This window comes from Crocuta crocuta, unplaced genomic scaffold (assembly GCF_008692635.1).
Source record: "Crocuta crocuta isolate KB4526 unplaced genomic scaffold, BGI_CrCroc_1.0 scaffold70, whole genome shotgun sequence".
In the NCBI taxonomy this organism is placed as follows: Eukaryota; Metazoa; Chordata; class Mammalia; order Carnivora; family Hyaenidae; genus Crocuta; species Crocuta crocuta.
Window position 1 is genome coordinate 16,813,955 of NW_027528417.1, and position 25,272 is coordinate 16,839,226.

The 25,272-nt window shown below is 36.2% G+C and overlaps 1 protein-coding gene across 1 annotated transcript in view; it reads right to left on the bottom strand.

The window, feature by feature from the left end:
* The window catches only part of VPS8 (VPS8 subunit of CORVET complex), a 259,051-nt gene that overhangs the window by 183,802 nt on the left and 49,977 nt on the right, over nt 1-25,272 (bottom strand). Inside the window, exons 15-20 of the mRNA XM_077754439.1 lie at nt 23,854-24,024; nt 16,700-16,774; nt 15,803-15,838; nt 14,380-14,470; nt 13,967-14,013; nt 12,879-12,968 (exon numbers count right to left, since the gene is read on the bottom strand). Coding sequence (XP_077610565.1) covers nt 12,879-12,968; nt 13,967-14,013; nt 14,380-14,470; nt 15,803-15,838; nt 16,700-16,774; nt 23,854-24,024 — 510 coding nt within the window. The remainder of the gene's footprint in view (nt 1-12,878; nt 12,969-13,966; nt 14,014-14,379; nt 14,471-15,802; nt 15,839-16,699; nt 16,775-23,853; nt 24,025-25,272) is intronic.

Genomic DNA, 25,272 nt, shown 5'->3' on the forward strand with positions numbered 1-25,272 from the left:
ATTAACAAATGAAAAAAGAAAAACTATATGATCATCTCTACAAAGAAAAACAATTTGACAAAGCCAACAACATTTATATTTCTTTGGAAATTAAGAATAGAAATTCCTGAACCTGATAATGTGCATCTTTGAAAAACTATAGCTAGCATGATATTTATAAATCAAAGACTGATGCTTTCCCACTAACACTGGGAACAAGACAAAGACGTCAACTTTCAAAGTTTCTATTCAACATCATACTGGAGGTAATACTAGAGCCACTGTAATAAGGCAAGAAAGAGAAATAAAAGATGGCCAGATTGGAAAAGAAGAAATAATTCTGCCTTTATTTATAGACAACATGATTATCTATGTAGAAAATTTGGTGGAATATAAAAAAAAAATTAAAAGAAACAAGTTCAGCACAGTTGCAGGATGGAAGGTCAATGTACTAAAATCATTTGCATTTCTATATACAAGAAACAAGCTGAAACTGAAGTAAAAAAAAAAAAAGTTACAATAGTGTCAAAAATAACTACCGAAATGGAAAAAAAAAGACATTCTCTGTGAATCAATATAAAAAGATTCCCAAGATATATTAGGTAGGAAAGCAATACAGAATCACAAGAAACAAATCTGTGTTAAAGAAGGAAAAAATATGAATGTGCAGGTGGTTAAATCTGTGTACATTTGCTTGTATTTATGTAAAGAAAATCTGGAAATCTACATTAAAACTTAGTAACAATGGTGAAAGGCAGGTGGGAACTGGACAGATGGAATCAAGGTGGCCGACTTTTCATTGTATACATTTTTATATTTTGATTTTTTTTTAATATTTATTTTGAGACAGAGTAAGAAAGAGCAAGAGGGGAGGGGCAGAGAGAGAGGGAGAGAGAGACTCCCAAGCAGGCTCCACACTGTCAGCACAGAGCCTGAGGCAGAGCTCGATCTCATGAACTGTGGGATCAAGACCTGAGCCGAAGTCAAGAGTTAGACATTTAACTGACTGAGCCACACAGGCACTGTATACTTTCTGATTTTTAAATGATACAAATGTTTAATACAAAAAAATTGAATGATACAGGTAATACACCTATGTGTAGTCAACCTCAACACTATAGAAAAACTGGCTAGAACATTTAGACAAGAATATACACAAATATGTATAAGCCATATTTATGTAAGCTATATTTATATAAAGCATCTACTATAGACCAGGGCCATTGCTAGGTGTTAATGATACAGACTTAACCAGACAGACATATATTATAGTCTGGTATAAAGATTTTTAAAAATTAACAATGAAGGATCATGAAGATATGAGACTTATGAGAAATATGAAATGCCAAGGAAACATACAGGAAGGAGGCCTAACTAACCCGTCTGCCTTCCTTGGGATGGGACGTTTAAGTGAATACCTGAGAGACAGCAGTGACCAAGCAAACTACAGGTATGAATGTGCCATCCAGTGAGAGGGAATAGTAACTTGCAAGGGTCCAGACATAAGAGACAGCAGAGAACCTTGAAGACTGGGAGAGACAGTATGACCAGAGCATAGAAACAGAAGGCTGGCAGTAGATGACAAAGGGGCAATGTGCAAGATTCTGGACTTTTATTCTAACATAATGGAAAACCAATGAAGGGGTTTTAAGCAGAGAAGATTAGAAATTTAAGAACTGTGACAGTTTTACAAGTGGTTTAGTCTCAGAATACATGTGTAGACTCTAATTACTTCTTTGCAAGTCTCTACTATATGCCACTGGCCAACTTCCATTCCCTGCAGCACTTCTTAGTTCTCCTGGCCTAAACTCTCTCCAATTCCAAATTTCTGTTCACTTCCTTCTCTTTCTTTATCCAAGGAACCTTGCAGTGTCTTGAAAAGCCTTGAAAAGAGTACACATAGGAGACTCCCTTTTCCAGGGAGGTAGACCAACCTATTTTTTCCTCTCTCTCCTACAAATATAGCTAAAATCCCTGGACAATATATACAACACGAACATAAGACTCTGAAAGGTGGAAGAAGAAGGCAGACCTACCAGGGATTTCAGGACCTGAGGAACAACATGGTGGTGAGCTCCCTGGTTCCTTTTTACCATATATCCCAGACTTGGAACTGAAGAAGATGGGCAACCTGGAAATGCTCAGCACACATATAAAAAAAGGCTCAATGAAAGCTACTCTCTCTAGCCAAAAAACAAGAAAGAATATAGCGAAAACAAAACAAAACCTTGTAAAAAAAAAAAAAAAAAAAACAATAAAACCTGCTCTATTCTGATCAAACACCACAGAAAAAACTATGCCCCTACACCCACTGTGATGGTTAATTTGATGTATCAAGTTGCCTGGACCACAGGGTGCCTAAATATTTGGTCAAACGTTATTCTGGTGTGTCTGCGAGCATATTTTTAAATGAGATTAACCTATAAGTGAGCAGATTCAGGAGACTGCCTCCCCAAGGCGGAAGGAAACGTCTGTTCGTCTTGGGTCTCAAGCCTGACAGCTTTCAGGCTGGAACTACATCACTGCCTCTCCTGGTTCTCAGGCCTTCAGAGTTGGGCTGGAACTACACATTAGCTCTCCCGGTGCTCTGACCTGCTACATGAAGATCTGGGGACTTCTCAGCCTCCAAAATCAAGTGAGCTAGTTTCTTACAATCTCTTTATTTCTAATTTATGGTTACATTTTGTGGTTGAAGCAAAAATTGTAATTCTGTGTGATGTGGTTCTATATACACATAAAGAGAGAAAGAGGGAGGGAGGGGGGAGACATCTCTATATTGCCTATTGGTTCTATTTCTCTGAAAAACCCTGACTAATACACTCACTCGTGCCAGCAAAAGCTGTGTGGAAAACCTAGATTTCCACTCTCCACAGCACATAACAAGGTACCCCCATCCTCCCTCCACTGAGCAGGATGTTACCAGAGAAGTCTATGAAAGTCGGGATTCCATTGAGTCCTAAGAATGCAGTAACAAACCCCTACTCCTCCCCCATGGAGAGTGCTAGTGGAATTCATGTAATGAGGCCCAATGGAGTGGTGTCAGAGGAGACTTATAAAAGAATCAGAACTTTGAGCAATGCTCTGTCCAGCACGTAGTGAGGCTACTCTCATCATGTGTCAATGGAGACCCTATGGGGAGCAGCACTGAGACATTCCTAGCCCTAACTAGTCAGTGAAGTATCAGAGAAGTCCTAGTAAGGGGCAGGAACCCCCATCTCTGTCCAGCAGTGAGGATGAGCACTCTCTATCAGGTGTCAATGGAGGTTGAAAAGGGAACCTATACTTCCTCCCCCCACCCACTTAACAGTAAGAAGGTAGGACCCCTTCCCTTATGAGAGTGGTATCAGAAGAAAGCGGTTAAAACAGAAAGTTTAAATAAGATCTGGAGGTTCACAGTAAGATCTGGACATCCTCAATGTCTAGATTTCAAAAGAAAATCATAAATCATACCAAGAAACAGAAAGATCTCAAACTGAATTATAAAGTGATAATAGATGCCAACACTAAAATGACAGATGTCAGAACGATCTAACAAAGATTTTTTAAACAGCCATGATAAAACTATCTCAATAAGTAATCAAAATCTTGAAACAAATGAATATACACAGTTTCATCACAGAAATAGAAGATACATAAAGAAGAACCAAATGAAAATTTCAGAACTGAAAAATACAATAAATGAATTTTTAAAGAACTCAAAGGACTCAACAGCAGAATAGATGGTTCAGAGGGAGAAAAATGAGTGAACAGGAAGAAACAAACAAACAACAGAAATTCCCAATCTGAAGAAGAAAACAGGCTGAAAACAAATTAAATGGAACACTTTGGGACCTGTGGGGCTAGAACAAAAGACCTAACACATCATAACAGTCTCAGAAGAAAAGAGAATAGAACTGAAAAAGTACTCAAAGACATAATGGCCAAAAATATCCCAAATTTGGCAAAAGATATAAATACACAGATTTATGCAAATATGGTAAGTCTAAGGGAATCCACACCAAACACATTTTCAAGCTTATGAAAACTAAAGACCAAAAGAACTCCCAGAAATCTTCAAAATGGCATGAAAGAGATGACACCTTAGCTACAGGGAGAAACAATCTTAATGACTGGATTTCTTCTCATCAGAAACCATGGGGGCCAGGGCAAGTGGTAGAGCAGTATTTTTCAAGTGCTGAAAGTAACTGTCAACCTACAATACTAAATTCAGTGGAATATCCTTTAAGAATGAAGGGACAATCAAGACATTCTACGATGAAAAGACTCTACTGCAAGCAAAACTCCCTCCCAAAGAATGGCTAATGAAAGTTTTCTAAACAGAAAGAAAACAAAAAGAATGGATACCCTGGAACATTGAAAGAAGATGATAAGCAAAAATAAAGGGTAAAAGTTAATAGACTTTCCTTGTCTTAAGTTTTCTTAACTTTTATGGTCGAGGCAAAATTACAGTACTAATCTAAATGAAGATTAGAAAGGGAATCCAACTTAGAAATAAAAAGCAGCAAACTACTGACAGATGCAATAACCTAGATGAATCACCAGAGAATTATGCTGAGTTAAAAAAAAAAAAGCCAATCCCAAAAGCCTACATACTATATAACTCCAATTACATAACATTCTTGAAATGACAAAAATCATAGAAATGGTCATAATTAATGGCTGGTAAGGCCTAAGGAAGGGATAGACGGGAGGAAAGAAGTTGTGGCTGTAAAAGGGCAAACTGAGGGGCCCTTAAGGTGATGGAAATGTTTTGTATCTTTACTGTATTGGTCAAAATCCTGATTATACAGTTGTACTACAGTTTTATAAGATGTTCCCACTAGAGAAAACTGAGTTAAAGGAACCTGGGATTTCCTTGTATTCGTACAATTGAATGTAATCTACAATTATCCCAAAACTAACAAACAAAATTAATTCAAAGAAAAAAGAAAGAGGATACATATAGTTCTCACGCCTGTCCCTAACTGTTCTCAACTCACTTAAATCGAGCTAAACCATTCAAATTAATGCTTCCAATCTGGCTTCCTGAAGAAACCAGGTCCTTATCAATTTTGAACATTTAGAACTATCAACAAGATAAAATTATACTTAAAACCAAATCTATTTCCATATATACATTTTTTACTGTTTTATTTATTTCTGAGAGAGACAGGGGAGCGTGAGCAGGGGAGGGTCAGAGAGAGAGGGAAACACAGAATCTGAAACAGGCTCCAGGCTCTGAGCTAGCTATCAACACAGAGCCCGACGCGGGGCTTGAACTCACGAACCGCGAGATCATGACCTGAGCCGAAGTCGGATGCTTAACCGACTGAGCCACCCAGGCGCCCCTATTTCCATACATTAAACCTGCCTTTCCAGAATCTAGAGACAAGGCAGCTTGTCTGGTGGATTATCCCTGGTGGCAATCTCCTAGACACCTGAAAATCAGATGGGACCAGTTAGATCTCTACCTTCCAACTGCAAGGACTAGTATACAATTACCTCTGGCAGCTGCTGCCCAAGCTCAGATAATTACCCCGCTTAACCCATTGGGAACGCTGCTCTCACAAGAGCCCTAAAAGAAAGAACGGAAAAGGAACAGGTTTCTCTCCTGAAGCAAAACCCTCAGTTGATCCAGCCAGACCTGGGTCTGGAGAGACACATGCTTCTCCACAGGCTACAGAGATATCAAGGGTCTACATGCAAACTTCTGACCCTTCTGCCTGTCCTCTGTGCTGCTTATGGCTATGTGCCTGAAGTCTTTCAGCGCAAACACGGTAAGCAATACCTGCTTTAAGAATATTCCTCTTAGTCTCAAAAGCTTGCAGAATGCCTCTTTAAAAAAAATGGCTGAATTTTTGGTCTCCAAAATTAAAATCAAAAAAAGAAAAAGCAAATATTTCTCTAATCTCTTCTTCAATGCACAGTCCTATCAACTGGTCTAGGTGAACTGCTTCTCTTGTAATATATTTGTGTATATTTAAAACTAAGAAAGGCAATATATATATGTTAATAAAACACTAAACTGACAGAGAGAAAGTCTAAATTTAAGCCTGTCAATTGTTTGAATCAGTGAATAGATCATTTTATTGCACTGTGATTATCCTACCATCTGCCAACTGAAGATATAATTTCTGGCTTTCCCTCTTTCATAAGGATGATGTGAGAAGAAATGAGAAGACACAGATTCCTTTGCTTTTTGGAGCAACAGCATTAATTCTCATAATTTATATTCTAGAAGTCAATCAGGCAATCAAAACTGCATTGTTTGAAAATGATGCAAAATTTTAACAAACCCTACAATGAATACATATATACATATACATGTACATGTATATGTATGTATGTACATAGATATATACATATATGTATGTGTATATGTGTACATATTCATTGTAGGGCTTGTTAAAATTTTACATATGTACATACATATATGTATGTGTGTGTATATATATACACACACACGCGCGCACAGCAAAGTAGATAAACATTCCTAAACACACACATACACATATACAGATAGATCAATAGATCTTTCTCTGTGAGCTATCAGAACTAGGCAGCTATATTCCTGTATTAGTACACAGACACCATTAGTAGCTATATTAGTACACAGACACCAGATATAGGTATTTCTCTGTACGTGTATGTGTATATGTGTACTTTTCCTCCCCCCACTCCAGGTATGATGAAAAAATAATCTTCTAGTAAAGACTTGACTCCCCAGAACCAACACTCTTATTAAGCCTCAGGAATCAGGTGATGTGCCAGACACCAATACTTATTCAAATCATCTCAGAGAAACAGGAGTTAGACAAAGAAGGCTCCTATTGCTTCACTTGGTGTTTAGCTTTTAGAGTCTGTCCACTCTTTGGCATGAACTCCTAATTCAAAAACATGGTAACAGCAGCTATAACAATGGCCTTGCATGATCTGCTGCTCATAGAGGTAGAAATGAAGCAGAAAGCAAAGCTTGAGAACCCTTAATGTAAGGCTTTACTTTTAAGAGCTTTTAAAATTATATTATTTTTCAAATCCTTTTAGCTTGATTCATATGATTCAATAGACAGTTCTGATACCAGAGAAGCCAAAGGGACAGTTTCAAGAAGTCATTAACTGTGTTCAATCTATGGAGGTCCAGTAAGATGAAGAATAAAATGATCCACAATCATTCAAATATGATTACCATGATCATACTAATATGCATTCATTTTGTATTTTTATGTTTTATACATTTCAGTATCTTCCTAAAATTTATATATTACTTAATCCCCTCTATTTCAAACTGAGCTACTTAACAACATATTGGTCTGAGATTACCGAAGAATAAAGTATGCATGAAACCTAGCCGAGTGTAGGCTCAAAACTCCTTGTGCAAGACAGCCTGGGTGCCTATTGTGATTTTGTTTACTGGTTGTATGACATTAGGCAAGTTATCCAACCCTGTGTGTCTGTTTACACCTACAAACACTTTAAAATGAAGATAAATAATAACTACTTCTCTAGTACATTATGAAGATTAAATGAGATACTTGCCAGACACATAGCACATAAAAATATTAGTCATGTGTATGAAATTCCATATTGATTATACTAAGTTCTATTCTCAGTTCAAACCTTCCAGAGTTAGGTTTAAAACATATGCCCAAGGGGCACCTGGCTGGCTCAGCTGGTAGAATAAGAAACACTTGAACAAGCCCCATGATGGGCACCGAGACTACTTAAACAAACCAAAAAGGCCACCTACGCCCAAGATAAACACTGTATACAATATACATATTTTTTTAAAAATCCATCAACAAATATTTCTCTAATTGAAGGGCACTAAACCAGATGCTGAGAAAACAGTGGTGGCTCTAATTCTTTTTAATCCTACTAGTTACTATATATAGTTACAGGTTCAAATCTTTTCTCACATAAAAGCCACGGCCTATCAAAAAATTATGAGATCCAAAAGTTACTTTCTATAGTTAAAAAAGGACAAAATATTGACTGATCTTTGGGAAAGACAAAAATATTGAATGGTATTATATATCCTGACTCTAAGGAAAAGGTGTGGCTTGTCATCAAAGGTAAAAATTAAAATTGAGGCAGCAGGCATGAGTGCCACCTGCTGGTAAAACATAAATTCTCAGTATTTTGACTGAAATAGAAACCAGTCTTCCCAGAAATTTCAACTAACTAGATTAGAGGTTATCTGTTTCCAACAATCATTTCTTCACACTGATACAGAATATCAGATCTTCCCACCTCACAAAGAAAGTCTTTAGTCGGCTGTTCTTCCTCCCTTTATTTCAATACATTCAACAGTAGGAGGCACATAAATCCAAGAGCTTTTTTTTACATTATCCCTGGGTAATTGTAGACTGAAATACACCTCCTAATTTCCACCCACTTACACTAGCCCTCCTCTTGCTATGATACAGTAAACCCCCTGTTTCACAGCCCATCATCAAGTGAAAGCAGACATGTTTCCACTTTCTGACTCCTCAGATTAAACCACTCAACTATATTTTTTTTCAATTGTATTTTAAATCTCATACCATCTTGATTGTGGGATGTAGCTGAATCTGTCAGAAGTATCTCAGAGCTTTTATTTCCAACAGATAGCCCAATGGAACTATTACTTTCCTTTATCTTGGGCCTTAACATACTATTAATTCATACTAAATTTGTGGTCAATTGAAATCTTGTCCAGCTAGATCTTCCCAAACCAGTATGCATGTAATTAAATTCTTTGGATCTAATGCAGACTTGATGTTCATCCTTGTTAAATTTTATCTCTTAACAATTTTCACTCCATTTTGTCAAGATCATTTTGAACCTTGCTTCTTGGTGCCATCTAAATTTGGCAAGCCACTCATTAAATCTTCACCCAAATCAATTATAAAAAATTGCATATGAAAGAGCTCTAAAAATTTAATTAATCCTAAACCACCAAAGAATACTCTTTGGTAAGGATGTTTATCTTGCTGCAAATCTACTTACTATTTACTTATCTATTTACTACTCTTCAATCTATTTCAGCCATTAGGATAATGGAAAATTTAGACAAATGTTTTAATGAAATCAAGATTATCATGTAATAGGCTTTCCATGAATATGCTGTCCTCAGATTCCCTTTCAAAAAGGCAATTTATGAGTTGAACATGGTCATTTTCAAGCAAGCTCATGGAAAACCTTCATAAACCACACTGGAACTATCAGTGGATAGTTTCTTAAGTCCCCTCTTCCTTTTAAAAGAAAAACTCTTTTAAGAGTCAACCTAATTATTTCATGATTAAATATTTAAGATTAAACACTTAAAATGGCAGATTCATACCCAACCATTCATAGATTTCACTCATCCTAATGGGCTGAAGATCATCTTTTCCAGAAGAAAACTGTCCTCCCAAGTGAAATAAACTGTGTCTCCTCTGATGAGGCATCCATGCTTAACTGAATATCCTTTATTTAAAAACTGATCCAAAGTTACTTAAAAATTATGAATAGTGACGTAGATTGTTCAAACAGTATGCTGGGTTATAATTCCACTGAGTTTTGAGATTTAAACAATTATGCAACTATCACATATGCTGGGTTTCAGCTTTTTAATATATTTTTAATTAGACTTCACTTTAAAGACTATCTCTTTGCTCATGAAAATGGAAGCAAAATAAGAAGTGTTGTTCTTTAGTAGAGTATAGCAATCCAGATGTGGACCCTGAAGCCCAACTTCCTGGATTCTAATCCCAGCAAGATCGTTTATGAACTGTATAACCTGGAACAGGTTACTTAACTTCTCTGTGCTTCAGTCTCATCTATACATATGAATAGTAAAAGTACCCATCTTACACAGTTATGAAAGAATTAAATGAGTTAAGATGTGTAAAGCATCATTAACAATGCGTATCACACAGTAAGCATTAAATGGCCTAGATGTTTGCTCTCATTCTCATCCTTGATCACCTATTAACATCACTCTTTCTCACCAATCCTTTCCTTGCACTTGTTCTGAAAATAACCATACAGAACACTAGTTAGGTAAGAGCTGGGCTTTGAAGTCAGAAAGGCCTGGATTGCCGTACAGACCCCAACAGTTACCAGCAGTGTTACCTTGGAAAATCACCTAATTTCTCCCAACCTAACTTTCCTCATTTAGGCAATGGGATTAAAAGCAGTATCTATCGGGGCACCTGGGTGGCTCAGCCGGTTAAGCGTCCGACTTCGGCTCAGGTCATAATCTCACAGTTCATGGGTTCCAGCCCCACGTCGGGCTCTGTGCTGACAGCTCAGGGCCTGAAGCCTGTTTCAGATTCTGTCTCCCTCTCTCTCTGACCCTCCCCTGCTCACGTTGTCTCTCTCTCTTTCAGAAATTTTTTAAAAAATTAACAACAAAAAAAACTATCTCCACGAGGTTGTGGTGAGAATTAAATAAAAGTTAAATTAAAAAAAAAAACTTCACATAGTACTTGGCATGTAGTACACACTCGTGAATCTTGGTCACAATCCCATTTTTTGTAACCCTTAGCAGGCTAGTAGGCACAATCCAGGTATTATTTTCCTTTCTTACAGTCTTATAGGTTCATGCTGCTTTTTACATACATCTTTGATTATTTGTCTCTCTCCATCTTTTGTAGCTGTTTTGTGCTTTGCAGGCAGATACTTCTCTCAACATTCCTCCCCATTTCCTTTCTCTTTGAATTTTTGTGGTTATTATGTCAAAATTTAAGAATTTCCTGTTCTTTGTAAATCCATTTGTATTTTGAGGCCTATAACCATGAGGCTGTACCCATATTTTCCTTCTGAAACATGTGCTTTCTAAATAAAGGATTCAAGTTGAGCCTATTTTTCAACATTACAATCTTTAAAATAAAGTGCTATTTCTCCCCCTTAGGGGTCTATCCATTCTATTCCCCCAAGCACTGGTAAAAAGTAAATCCAGAATAATGGTTCACCAGTGTTTCCTTTCCTTCTTTGAGACAAATCATTAATAAATCAAAAAATTGTAGGAGATACTCTTTTAGCAGAATGAAACTTACAACGTATATCTAGACAGTTGAACAACAAATTACTACCACAGTTTGTTTCTCTGTAAATTTTATAAACTGTATTAGAAGCAATCGTCTAGAGGGGCGCCTGGGTGGCTCAGTTGTTTAAGCATTTGCCTCTTGATTTCAGCTCAGGTCATCATCTCATGGTTTGTGAGGTCAACTCCCATGCTTGGGATTCTCTCTCTCCCTCTCTCTCTGCTCCCTCTCTCACTGATGTTCTCTGTCAAAATAAATAAACATTAAAAAAAAAAAAAAAAACCAATCATGTATAGTCCCTGTCATGCCAAGATTCTTTCATGTTTCTCCACCAGAGCATCACTTTTTTCCCTTTCCTCTTCTAGCTCTTCCATATCCTTCCCCAGCACGGTGGTTTCTGTATTTCACATACACACATCCTGCATTAGCCCCTCCCAGGGTCCGCAATTAGATGGGGTTTGTTTTTTTTTCCCAACAAGGTGTACCTTCCAATGGCCAGAGTTCTTTCATAAATACCATCCCATAACTTCAAGGTAACAGACATCCCCTTGTTAAAATATTGTATTGTATATATACCGCAATGGTATACAAAATTTATATACAAGATATTGCTGCCAAACAGTATTGTTCCCATGTGCTTTCTTTCTGCCATATGCCTTTCTCCTATATTATCTTTTTCTGTAACTTTATTGGGACTTATTTCTCTATTTTATTGATAAATGTAATGAGCTTGCAGCCAACCAGTAATGAAAGTTACACTGCCAGAAGCCCACTACTGTGACATTAAAGAGTACAGCTCCGGAAACCAAATCTTCCTCTCATACCTCCCATCTCTTACCTGTGGCATCTAGCCTTGTCTTCCAAAGCTCCAAGCATCAAATGGAGATATGGAAATACATAAGCTGTGCCTGCTCTTCAGAACCTCAAAACCCTTAGATTTCTTCTAAATATTTTCATTAATGTACACAAGAAAAATAATTTAGACTGGATTGCAAACTTTAAGATAGCAAGGACCATACCTATTTTACACACTACATGTCCAGCGCGTAGTACATAGAAGACCGAGAGGTACATACTCCTGCCCAAAGCCTGTTTCTGAAGGGCTCATAGCTAAGAATGGTTTTTACATTTTTTGAGGTTCTTAAAAAAAAAAAAAGAAGAAGAAGAAGAACAAAGAAATCAAAGAGGAACATTCAACAGAGACCATATGGTCCCAGCAAAGCCTAAATTTGCCCATCGTGGCCCTTTTTAGAAAATGTTCTCTGATTCCTGTCTGAGACCCTCCAATATTTGTTCAAAGTGGAGGGAAGGAAGAGGTGAGGGAGCTCTAAAAAATGGAGAAGGACAAACAGAATTTGTAATAAATATAACTGGTGATCACTACAAACAGTAAAACTCACATGATAGAAGTTGTACAGGTCTTTTAAACGGTTCCTTGACTTCCATTTTCAGAGTTCCAAGAGAAACTAAAGATCTTAGTTGTTTTAGAGATTTTTTTTCTTAAGGTAACCAATCTGTTGTCGAATCACAGGTACTCCTAGGAGAACTAAATTTAAACCTTGGTGGTACACCTCTTCTCCAACTAGCCTAGTTAGTTAACATAAACGTTAGTCATCAGCAAGGTGTCAGCCACTGTGAGGGGTCAATTCACAGGTATGTATCCTCATACACACATCCTTGCCTTCCACACAGCACTAGAGCTAAGCATCAACATTCCACATTTTACCATCTGTTCCCATGTGACCTATTACTTCAAAATTTCATTACTCAGAATGCTCCAAAAGCCCTGCAATAAAGTTCTGAATGTTGAAAATGTTTAAACAAAACATGAAAGTCCTATTCTCAAGTAATATAAAAGAGCAGTATTAGACCTAATAGCAATATCTATTAGAAGCACATGCAAAGGTGTACCTGAAAATGCTGCTCCATCACTTGGATTTTTCCTTGGTCTGGACACTTTTTCAGAGCTCGATCTGCATAGTGGAATAGGATTTCTACCATCTGTAAGAAAACAGCCTTGTATAGAAAATCAAAACACATCTCTAAAAGTTTTCAATACTTAACATATGCAGGTCCTCCTAAATAGAGCTTTATTAAAAACATAACTTAAAATTAAAAAATATATATATACATAATTTAAAATTTTTAGTGGTTTTATTTCCCAATATTTTTAACCTCAGACTAATTTCTTGCAGCCTCAGGGCTAGTACTGATTTGCTAATCTCCAGGTTCTAGACTCAGTAGTACCTCTGTTGCTCAGGAAATGAAAAACTGAAGTTTAGGTCTTCAGAGAGCACTGCTGTAGGTCTTTGCCTCAAGAACACAGATAGAACACAAATTCCTAAGGTATTTTAGCTAATTACTGAGACAATTACTCATGAGTCTGAAGAGTGACCAATTTCTATCCATGTTTTCTATATGTTTACACTGATTTTGGAATGTGATTTTTATCAATGCACTTACACAATAAAAACACAGAAGAATGACTATAATAAATGAATTTAATTCAACCAAGCCTAGATTAGGAAAACAAAGCCAATATTAAATGCTGGCATTAATCATATTAATGCTACTTAACAATAATAAAATCAGCCATCTCTGCTACCTCAGGCAACACAAGCACTTACATGTGTAGTACTTTTCATAATTACCTACCTGTTTATAAAAACTAACAAATGTCAACTTTCTATGGGCTATATATAATCAGGTTCAGAAAAATCCAGATCCCTGAGTTTCTCCCTCCTCCTTTCTGCTGTCTTTTGGCTTTTTTTTCTTTACAATTTTATCATCTTCATAAGGGAGTGAGAAAAGGAAAAAAGGAAAGGTGATAAGAAGAAAGTTTAAAAGCATTCAAGATGACACCAGGGAATTACACACATTTTTTTTATATACTCTCTCCTTGACTGTAGCCATTTACCCAATCATGTCCCAAAATCATTAGCTAATACCAAAAGCAAATTTGTTCTGTACCCTAGTAAAACCCCCGTTAAAATACTCACCCGATCTGCAACAACAGCCTTTCGCTTGTTGGCATCCCCTGATAATCCTGCAGAGAAGCAAAATTCAACATAAAAACAAAATCCATAGTGTGCTAAACAAAGACAAATTATAACAATCCTTAGACATCAAAGTGTTGGCTAATATGCTATAATAAGATAACCTATCAACATACTTTCTTTTTATTCCAACATTAACTTTTCCTTATGAAATTAAAGAATTTTAAAAGCAACATTTAAAACTCTATATCCTGTATTTGTCATTAACCTTTTCACTGGAAGTCTGTAAGGTTTAATAACATCTTGTTTAGAAAGTATCTGAACACTATGCTAAAAAATGTTTTATGAGTGATAAGTATTCCTTTTCTCTACTGAAGAAAAAACATGTCCACTACACTAGTATTCTGTTAACTTACCCACTACTGCTTTTGCTTTTCCTTCATGGAAAGACCATGCAAGAGCCAAGGCTTCTGTAAGACAATCTTGTTTCAGGAGATGATCCACTCTCTAAAATGAATATATGAGGGAAGTTAATCCCTTTGTCTGACCAACTAGAATAGGAATTCTACCTAATACCTTTTCAGAAGCTGTTGCTTAACAGCTAATATTTATTCCAATAATCATGTGACTATCTTATTTCTATGAAAAATAATTTCTTAAAGCACTGGATAGTATCGTGACTGTACGGGCTAGTACACTAAATATGAAAAGAAGAAACAGCTGGAATGTCACTGTAATAGAAACGGCTAGTTGTTTATCACAACATCCATTCACTCCCTCTTCCTGTTTAAATTTTTTTAATTTTTTTATTTATTTTTGAAGGGGGGAGAGAGAGACATACAGACTGTGCATGGGGGAGGGGCAGAGACAGAGAGGGAGACACAAAATCTGAAACAGGTTCCAGGCTCTGAGCTGTCAGCACAGAGCCTGGAGTGGAGCTCGAATTCAGGAGTCATGAGATCATGACCTGAGCCCAAGTCAGATGCTCAACAGACTGAGTCACCCAGGTGCCCCCACTCCCTCCTCCTTAGTAACAAATTCCAAGTTTACGTGAGACAGCAATATACCAGCAAAAGGGCATTTCTAAGACTCCCTTGTAGACACTTGGGGCCATATGACTAAGTTCTAGCCAATGACAAGTGGAAATGTTGTTTGTTCTTACTCGGGGATAACCTTAAAAGACAGGAGCCAGCCCTTCTCTTCCCTTTCCTCCTTCCTTGAATGCGGACTTAACAGCTGGAGCTCCAGCAGCCATCCTGGAACATTAAATGACCTTGAGACTAGAATCCACACACAAGAATGGTGGAAGAGGACAGTATATTAAAGACCACAGACTGCCTACCTCCAGATTGTTTTTTACATAAGAGAGAAATCTTTTTTTTTTAATTTTTATTTATTTCTAGGAGAGAGAGAGAGAGAGACAGCGTGAGCAGGGGAGGGTCAGAGAGAGAGGGAGATACAGACTCTGAAATAGGCTCCAGGCTCTGAGCTGGCAGTCAGCACAGAGCCCGACGTGGGGCTCGAACCCACAAACCACAAGATGATGATCTAAGCGAAAGTCGGACGCTTAACCGACTAAGCCACCCAGGCGCCCCTACATAAGAGAGAAATCTTATTGAAGTCACTGTTATCTTAAATTTCCTGACTTGTAGCTAAATCTAATCCTAATTTATAGTCAGTATTAGCAAATCAAATACCTAACAGTTACAATGATTCTGACGTGTACTTCTGAAATTAAAAAGCACAAATCCAAATTATCTTTTCCTGCAAAGTCAAAACAGAATGTTAAGATGCTAATCAATTCAACAGCTCTAACATATAAAATTACTTTCAACTCACCTCTCTCCAGCTTCTCAGCATCATCACATAAACAGACTGGAAAATAAAGAAGCAATAATTAAAATGATCATCTTGAACAGCCTTGTCTGGGAGACACATTTGTCCCAGTCCCGCATCTCATTTTACATCTCTTTAAGTAAAATATTTCATAGTACAATTAGAAGTATTTACTAAAGGGTTTTCAAGTGCCCACATTAAAGAGTAAGTCAAACAAATATTTAAAGGTAAGTCTACAGTACAAAGAGTTATTTGCACAGACAAGAAACAAAGAATGCCCCAAATCCCTGTAATATTTTGAATTTTAATAATGAATATTTCTCTACGTTGAGAGAAAAAAAAGCAAGGAACAAATTGATATACAAACAAGCTCCTATTCCAGTGACTCTATTTGAAGTCAAATACCTCAATGCATTTTAATATATCCTAAGCTGATCTAAGCTAAAGGACATCTTAATCACATGACAAATATACATGATAAGCTATCTTCCTGGTCTTGAAACCATAAATGTAAAGATTATGAAACTATATACTTGAATCAAGAAAATAAGCATACTAGAACCTAAATGAAAGTAACAATGACTGAAAGTAGACAAAATGAATTAGCTACAAATCACAACTATATACTCCTGAAAGGGAGGGGCGCCTGGCTGGCTGAGTCAGTGGAGCATGCAACTGTTCATCTGAGGATTGTGAATACAAGCCCCACAACGGGCACAGTGTTTACTAAAAAATAAATCCCCTAAAAAAATAAAATACACACACACACACCCTCAAAGTGTTACATTCCTGCTGATCAATATGCACTTTGTAACACACTGCTCTCTTTACCAGCAACCCCCTTTGGCCGCAACTATCCTGGCACAAACAAACATCAAGTCACAGAGTGGAAGAGCTTACTTTTGTCCCCAAATAAAAGATCTGACCACCATAACTACTGATGGACTGATAACAAGCCTTCTCTCCAACCAAAGCCTGTAAAAAAAAAAAAAAAAAAAAAAGGTAAAAATAACATGTTTTAGAGAATTGACATTTTAAAGAATGTCAATTACAGACATTTTATGTCAACGGTTTTATCCCATAAATTAGTGGGGAAAAAATGTCAGTCAAGCACCAGTTTGTCAGTGAAAGTGGCAGAAAAGACAAAGCACAAAAAGTTAATTCTCTGGGTAAATACAGCCTTTTTATTTTTCAGAATAATACAGAAATGGGAAGAATATGCCAACTTTCTAAATCTAAAGGGAAAATGTTGCAACCTGCCCATTACTGAGAGACAGGTATTCACTGCTGGCAAAAAAAACTGGGCTGTTTGAAAATGGCACCTCTATGTTCTTTGAAATAAACATCAATATAAAAGACAAGAAGAAACAGGAAGACAAAGCAGCTTAATATATGGGAGTCAGCACCGCCCAGCCAAAGAGAAATGAAACCTACCATGTGATAAATTTGGATTGCCAATTCTGACTGTCACTTAAGGTGTGACCCTACCCATGCTTCAAACGTCTGACGTTCATTTTTCATCTTTGAAAAACCATGCAATTTCTATGAAACTTACATGTTAATATTTATAAATGTCCCCAAATATGCAAATGGCCAATAACTGATAACTATGGTAACTTTTAAACTTTTAATATGAAATTTAAAAATATATCCAATATTCTCTCTACTAGAGAATATAATCCATACTCTACATCCATTAATCAGCCTCATTAATTACCAAATCATCACCAATCTTTTCTCACCTATATTCCCACTGACTTCCCTATACACAGAATAATTCTGAGACGAATCTCAGATTTTGAATATTTCATTTATAAAAATTCAGTATATGCATAATAGTCTTTTTTAACATAACCACAACTTCATTAGCATACTTTTAAAAAATTAACAATCATTCCTTAGTATGAAATATCCAGTGTTTAGATTTCAAAAGGTCTCATAAATGTCAAATGTTGTTTTTGTTTTGTTTTTGCTTTTTCTACATTTCATGTGACTAAATCGAAGATCCAATGAAGGGCCACATATTGGAGCTGGCTGACATGTCCCTTAATTCTCTTTTAATTTATAGGTTTTGCCTTCACCTCTCTCAAACCTTTATTTTCCTTGAAGTTCACTGTTGAAGAAACTGGAACGCTTAATTCCATAGTTTCCCACTCTCTGGATTTTGCTAACCGCATCCACATGCAATCTTTTAACATGTTCCCCTGTCTTCCATATTTTCTCTAGAAGATGCTTGATCAGAATCAGGGTCTTTGGGGCACCTGGGTGGCTCCATCGGTTGGGCATCCAACTTCGGCTCAGGTCATGATCTCACGGTTCGTGGGTTTGAGCCCCACGTCAGGCTCTTTGCTGACAGCTAGCTCAGAGCCCAGAGGCTGCTTCAGATTCTGTATCTCTCTCTCTCTCTGACCTTCCCCTGCTCACACTGTGTGTCTCTCTCTCTCTGAGAAATAAATAAAACATTTAAAAATAATAATAATAATAATAAAAAGAATCAGGGTCTTTGATTCTGGTTTGGTTTTTTGGCAATACTACTTTAAGTATGATGTTATCTTTAAGATTTTGTAGATGCCCTTGATTACTGGGTTGAAAAAGTTCCCTTCTATTCCCAGTTTGCTGTGCATTTTCTCAGGAATGGCTACTGAACTTTGTAGAATGCTTCTGAGATTATATTATGGTTTTTCTTTTACAATCCACCAGTCCAGTGAATTATTCAGATTTTGAATGTTAACCACCCTTGCATGCCTGGATAAATACCATTTGCTCATGACTTAGTACTCTGCTTATAGATCGCTTGTTTCTGTTTGCTAATATTTTGAGTATTTTTGCTTCTATACTTATGAGGATATTAGTCTGTAGTGTTCTTTACTGTAGTATCTTTGATTCTATCATCAGAGTCTATCTAATATCATAAAGAGAGTTAAATACTCCCTTTTCCTCCATTTTTTTAAAAATTTTTGCGTACAACTGGTACTTTTTTCCTTAAATATGACAGACCTCACTAGTGAAGCTGCCTGGGCCTGGAGCTTCTCTATAGAGAATCAATCATTTTTTTAACTAATATACAGTGACTTACACTTTCTATTGCTTCTTGAGTCAGCTTTGGAAATTTGTGCGTTCCAAGGAATTTTTCCATTTCACCTAAACTTGAATTTATTGGCATAAAGATATGCACATTATCTTTTTAATATCTATACTCTCTACAGTGATGACACCTCTTCCATTCCTGATACTGGTAACGGGGTCTTCTCTTTTTCTTAATTAGTCTCACTAAAGGCTTATCAATTTTCTCTTTTAAAGAACCAGCTTTTGATTTGATTTCTCTACTGTCTGTCCATTTTCTATTTAATTGATTTGTGTTCATCTTTTTATTTCTTCCTTCAATCTACTTTAAGTTATATTTTTCTATTTTCCTTAATTAAGGTAGAAGCTTAGGGCATTAATTTGAGATGTTTCTTCTTTCGTAACATAAGTATTTAATGCTATAAGTTACTCTTAAAAACTGATATAACTGTAGGCCCCAGGTTTTGATATGTTGTAATTTCATTTTCATTCAGTTTAAAACATATTCCAATTTCCACTGAGATTTCTTCTTGGACTTATGGGTTATTTATAAAAGTGCGGTTTAAATTCCAAATATTTGGGTTCTTCCCAGGCTTACCCTGATGATTCCTTCAACAATTTATGAAAGTCTGTTTTACAGCTTAGCATATAACTTATATTGATACATGTTCCATGTGCTCTTGAAAAAAGTTTGTAACCTGCTTTTATTTGATGGAATATTCTATAAATGTCACTTAGGTCAACTGGTCAATCAATAGTGTCTAAGTCTTCCATAGCCTTAATGATTTTCTGTCTACTAATTCTATTAATGACAGGAGGCTTGTGTAATTGTGGTTTGTCAGTTTCTCCTTTCAGTTCTGTCAGTGTTTGCTTCATATGTATTGGAGGTCTGACACTGGGTGCTTAAATCTTGAAGGATGTTTTATCTACTTATGATCCCTTTCTATCAATTTGAAATATCTCCTTATCTCTGATAATATTTCCTACTCTGAAATCTAGTGATTATGATTAGAGTTTGCAGGGTATGTCTTTTTCTATCATCTTTTAATATACCTAGATCTTTGTACTTAATGTGTTTTGTAGATAGCACAGATGTGGTTCTTGCATTTCTTTATCCAGTCTGACAATCTGCCTTTTAATTGAAATCTTTAGACTATTTCTATTTCCTGTAATTGATGTGGTTGGGTTTAGATTAATTTTCATATTAACTGTTTTTTCTACTTATATTGTCCCTTTTTTTTAGGCTTCACTGAATTTATTATTTTTTAACATTCCATTTTGTCACTACTATTAACTTATTTAGTTACAAATCTTTTTTTCAGTGGTTCCTCTAGTGTTTACAACATGTAACTTTAACTTCTCTGTCTACATTTAAGTAATATCATACTATTTGATGTATAATGTAAATCCTTACAATGACATACTTCTATGTCCTCCTACTCCCTGCTATGTACTATTTTCATCATACACACTACTTCTACATCATAAACATTATTTTTGTTTTAAACAGTCAATTGCTCTTGTTAAATAATAGTGCTGAGGTATAATTTATATACCACATAATTCACTCATTAAATGTATAATTCAATAATTTTTAATAAATTTACAGCTGCCCAACCATCAGTAGAATCCAGTTTTAGAACATTTCCATCAATCTACAAAGACACCTTGTATTCATTTCCAGTCATCCTTCATTCCCACTCCCACTCTCAAGTAACCACTAGTCTGCATCTATCTCCATAAACATGGCTTTTCTGGACATCTCACAGAATCAATCTTTCCATATGGTATTTTAACATAGTATTTTTAAAAAGGTTCATCTATGTTGTAACATGTGTCAACAGTTCATCCTTTTTATTGTGGAACAGTAGTCTATTACATGGCTGTCACTTTTTATTTATCCACTTACCAAGTGGTAGACATTTGTACTGTTTCCATTTTTTGGCTATTATGACTAACGCTGCTATGAACATTTGTGTACAAGTGTCTGTGTGGACATATTTTCACTTCTCTTGAGTATATGCCTAGGAGGACTGCTCAAATGAATCCTTATGAATATGTTTAACATCTTAAAGAACCACCAAAATGTTTCCACAGCAGCTGTACCATTTTACATCAGCAGCATATAACAGTCCCATTTTTTCCTTATCTTCACCAACACTTGTCTCCCTTTTTAGTTAGAGCTGGCCTGGTGGGTATGAAGTGAATATCTCATTGTGGTTTTGATATGAATTTCCCTAATGATTAACAACGTTGAGCATCTTGGCTATGCTTACTGACAATTTGTATATCTTTGGAGACTGCTCAAATTGTTTCTGACGAGAAATCTGCTTTAATATTTTTTATTGCTCCTCTGCATTTAATGTGTCTTTTTTCTCTGGCTGCTTTAATATTTTTCTCTTTACTACTTGCTTTGAAAAATCTATGTACGGTTTTCTTTATTTTACTTGTGCTTGGGTTCACTGAACTTCTTGAAAATTTGTGTTTATAGTTTTGGAAAGTTTTTGATCATTATTTCTTCCACTTTTCTCCTCACTTTTTTTTTTTTTTAACATTTTTATTTATTTTTGAGAGACAGAGCGTGAGCAGGAGAGGGACAGAAAGAGGGAGAGGCACAGAATTTGAAGCAGGCTCCAGGCTCTGAGCTGTCAGCACAAAGCCCAACACAGGGCTCAAACCCATGATCCGCAAGATCATGACCTGAGCTGAAGTCTGACGCTTAAATGACTGAGCCACCCAGGCGCCCCTCCTCTCCTTTTCTTCGGAGATTCCAACTGCTCATATGTTAGCCTACTCAATGTGTCTCACAGCTACAATTTTTTTTTAAATTAATTTTCTGCATTTCATTTTGGATAGATTCTATTGCTATATCTTCAAGTTCACTAATGTTTTTTTCCCAAAATGTTTTTCTACCCTCTGACATTAACTCCATCCAGGGTATTTTTCATCTCAAATACTGTAATTTTTATCTCTAAAAATTGGACTTATATCTTTCTAAATATCTCCCATGTCACTACTTAACTTTTTGGGTATATGGACTATAGTTATAATAACTGTTACATTCTTGTCTGCTAATTCTAACACCTGTTTCTAATCTAAGTCAGTTTTGATTAATTTGTCTCCCCACTCTAAGTCGTGTTTTTCTTCTTTACTTCCCTACTAATCTCTGACTGAATGGCAGATGCTGTGAATTTTATCTTGTTGGGTTCTGGATATCTGTTTTCCTACGGATATTTCTGTGCTTTGTTGGAGCACCTGGATATCTCAGTCAGTTGAGCGTCCTACTCTCGATTTTGGCTCAGATCATGATCTCGTGGTTCGTGAGATCAAGCCCCATGTCAGCTCTGGGCCAACAGTGCAGAGACTGCTTGGAATTCTCTCTGCCTCTCCCATGCTCACACTCACTCTCTCTCGCAAACAAATAAATAAAACATTACCAAAAAAAATATTCCTATGCTGTTTTGTGAGGTAGTTAAGTTACTTGGAAACAGTTTGATTCTTTCTGGTCTTGTTTTTAAGATCTGTAGTGGGGAACAGAACAGTGTTTATTCTGGTCCTAATTATTCCCAACTCCCAAAGCAAGCTACCCCGAGAATTCTACCCAGTGCCCCATAAAATCATGAAGTTTTCCATTCTAGCTGGTATAAGCAAGCCAGTGTGAGCACTGGATACAGTTCCTTCCAAACCTATCAAATTTTCCCAGAGTTCCCCCACATGTATCTGCTGATAAGTAGTCTGCTGAAAACCCAAGGGAACCATAGGTATGGCGCTCTCCTCCCCAGTACACTGTCCTGTAATTCAACCCACCTTAGTCTTTCATAGTCTCAGTTTATGGAGTCCTTCAGACTCCAAGTGGGTTCCTCACCTTGAGCTACAGCCTGGAAACTCTCTCTAGGCTAGAAGCCATGAAAATGATAGGGCTTACGCCATTTATTTCCCATTTTGTCAGAGATTGTTGCCCTTCATTACCTGATGTCTAGTATCCTGAAACGTTTTTTTTTCCCCCCTCTATATGGGAGAGTAAATCCAGAATCCTTTAATCCATCTTGACCAAACGTACAAGTTCAAAGTCAAACACCATTTTTAGTAACCATTCAAACACAAAAAAATACCTAAGTGTGGGATAATAATTATTCTTTGGTGAATTCTACTGCACTGCCATTTCTTAGTCTGGATTTTCTTGGTTTCTAAATACTGAAGTTGGAAGACCCTTTTATATATTTTTTAAACTCTGAAGTTCAAATATCTCAGGGAGATGTGAGGAATGGCTACATATCACACAGTAGATGCTCATTAAATATGAACATCATTAACTTTTTTCTTCCAAGAAATTACCCAGGAAAGCCTCTAAATTTCCTGCTTACAAATTATTGGTTTTGGAAATAGGAGATCACAATTCAAAGAAATTTACCTGTAAACTGCCTGTGTAAATTGCTACAGGCCATCACTGTGGTTGCTTAGAATACAGTAAAATTAATACTAAGATCATCCTTTTGCGTCTTCCTTCTCTCCCAACTCCTACATTTCATTATCTCCTGTTTCTAAAGAACCTTCTCGCCTTCTCTCAAAGCCAGCTGCACCTTTTAATGTCCACAGCCACCACACCTGCTCCAGCTTTTACCAACACCCAGGTACTTCCAAAGCCTCGCAGGCTACTTGTCTCTAGTCATTCACCCCTTAAATCTATCAGGCTTACTGCCACCATATTAAACTTCCTAAAATATTTTTGCTTTTATTTTGCTCATAAATTTTCAATTTCATTTTATTTAGTATAAAAGTTTAAATTCTTTGGTATTCTGTTAGTCACAATTTTGAATAGAAGGTAACAGGAATTACTATTTTAGTTCACATTCCTGACTACTGATGAACACATGCAATCTAGCGGCTTTTAAAGGAACACCTAACTAACTTCTCAGTTCCTATTTCTAAAACAAACAACAACAAAATACCAAGTTTATCAAAGCAATACTAAGATAATCGATTACCCTTACCAGCGCCTGGCTAACATTTCCTCCGGTGGCTAGGGATTTGAAATGGCTGCTATTATAGACCAACTGAACTTCTGAGATCTCCACAGTTTCTAATTCCTCTTGAGTCTGCCGATCAATCACATGCAACTTCTCCACGCTGTCCAAGAGCACAACTGTGCGTGAGTTTATCCACTGCAAATCAAGCACACCACAAAACAAACATGAGGCTCATTCCACATTATTCAAGACAAAAAGAAAGCAAGCGTGGCCACTCAGTTAAATTACGTTGAGTACTTTATCCATTCAGTGGAAGCATTCACAGGAAGAACTACTTGGGTGACAGTAGTGGCTAGACAGTAGTGGGTAACAGTGCACAACACAGTACTGAGTTCTGACAGTGTTAAAATGATTCATAGTATTTTTAAAAGGTAACTAAGAGCTTTAACAGGTATATTACAGGATATGTTAGTTTTAGTACAATCATAAGGTACATTGGCACAAATGACAAACTATGCATTTCTTGTGCATAATTTCTTATATTAATTTTAAAAAAGGGCAAATAAACCTACTAAACCAAGGTGGCCAAATGACTGTTAGTGTTTATATATGTTTTAAAACAAAAGCTGTTTAAAATATATATTTTCTTTAAAACCTCCCTACCAATTATGGAGAATCCTTGGCTTTTCTATTTCTCTGTTACAAATTTTCATTAATAAGTACTATTATAATTTTAGAATAACTTAATAATAGTATTAAAAATCTTCTGAAGAATGCCATTTTGATAAATTTCTTGGGTTTTATATATCTTATTTTCCAAAAAAAATTTTTTTTTAAATTTCAATCCTTCTCCAGGAAATAAATGGAGTTTTAAAAGGTGCTCAATCAGAATTCTAAATAAGCCAGAATAAAGTGCTTCTCCTACATTCTCTCTTTGGCATTCACGTTGTTTTATTTATATGACCTATTCCATGTCATCAGAGATTATTTGCATAATACTATATTTAAAAAAAGTTAAAATGGATAAATTTTAACATATGCTGAAAATACATTCTATCACTGTATGGTGGCTACTATAAGGGAAGGGTGCTGCTCTGTTTTGGTTTTCCCCAAAAAATTATCTCTCAGAAAACAGGGAGTTTGATACTCAAATCTTTTACAAAGAGCTCTTACAAGGTACTCTCTTCATTATTTTAAAAAAACAAAGTATCATTTAGGAAAGGCACATTATTAGCCTTATACAACTTTAGTCAACACTAGTTTTTTGTTTTCGTTTTGTTTTGTTTTTTAAAGAGAAAAATCTGATGGTTATATATTTTACAAAGAGGTCATCAGTTTTGAAAAATATTTATTCTATTTTTTTTCTTAAATAGTTTATTGTCAAGTTGGTTTACATATAACACCCAGTGCTCATCCCAACAAGTGCCCTCCCCCATGCCCATC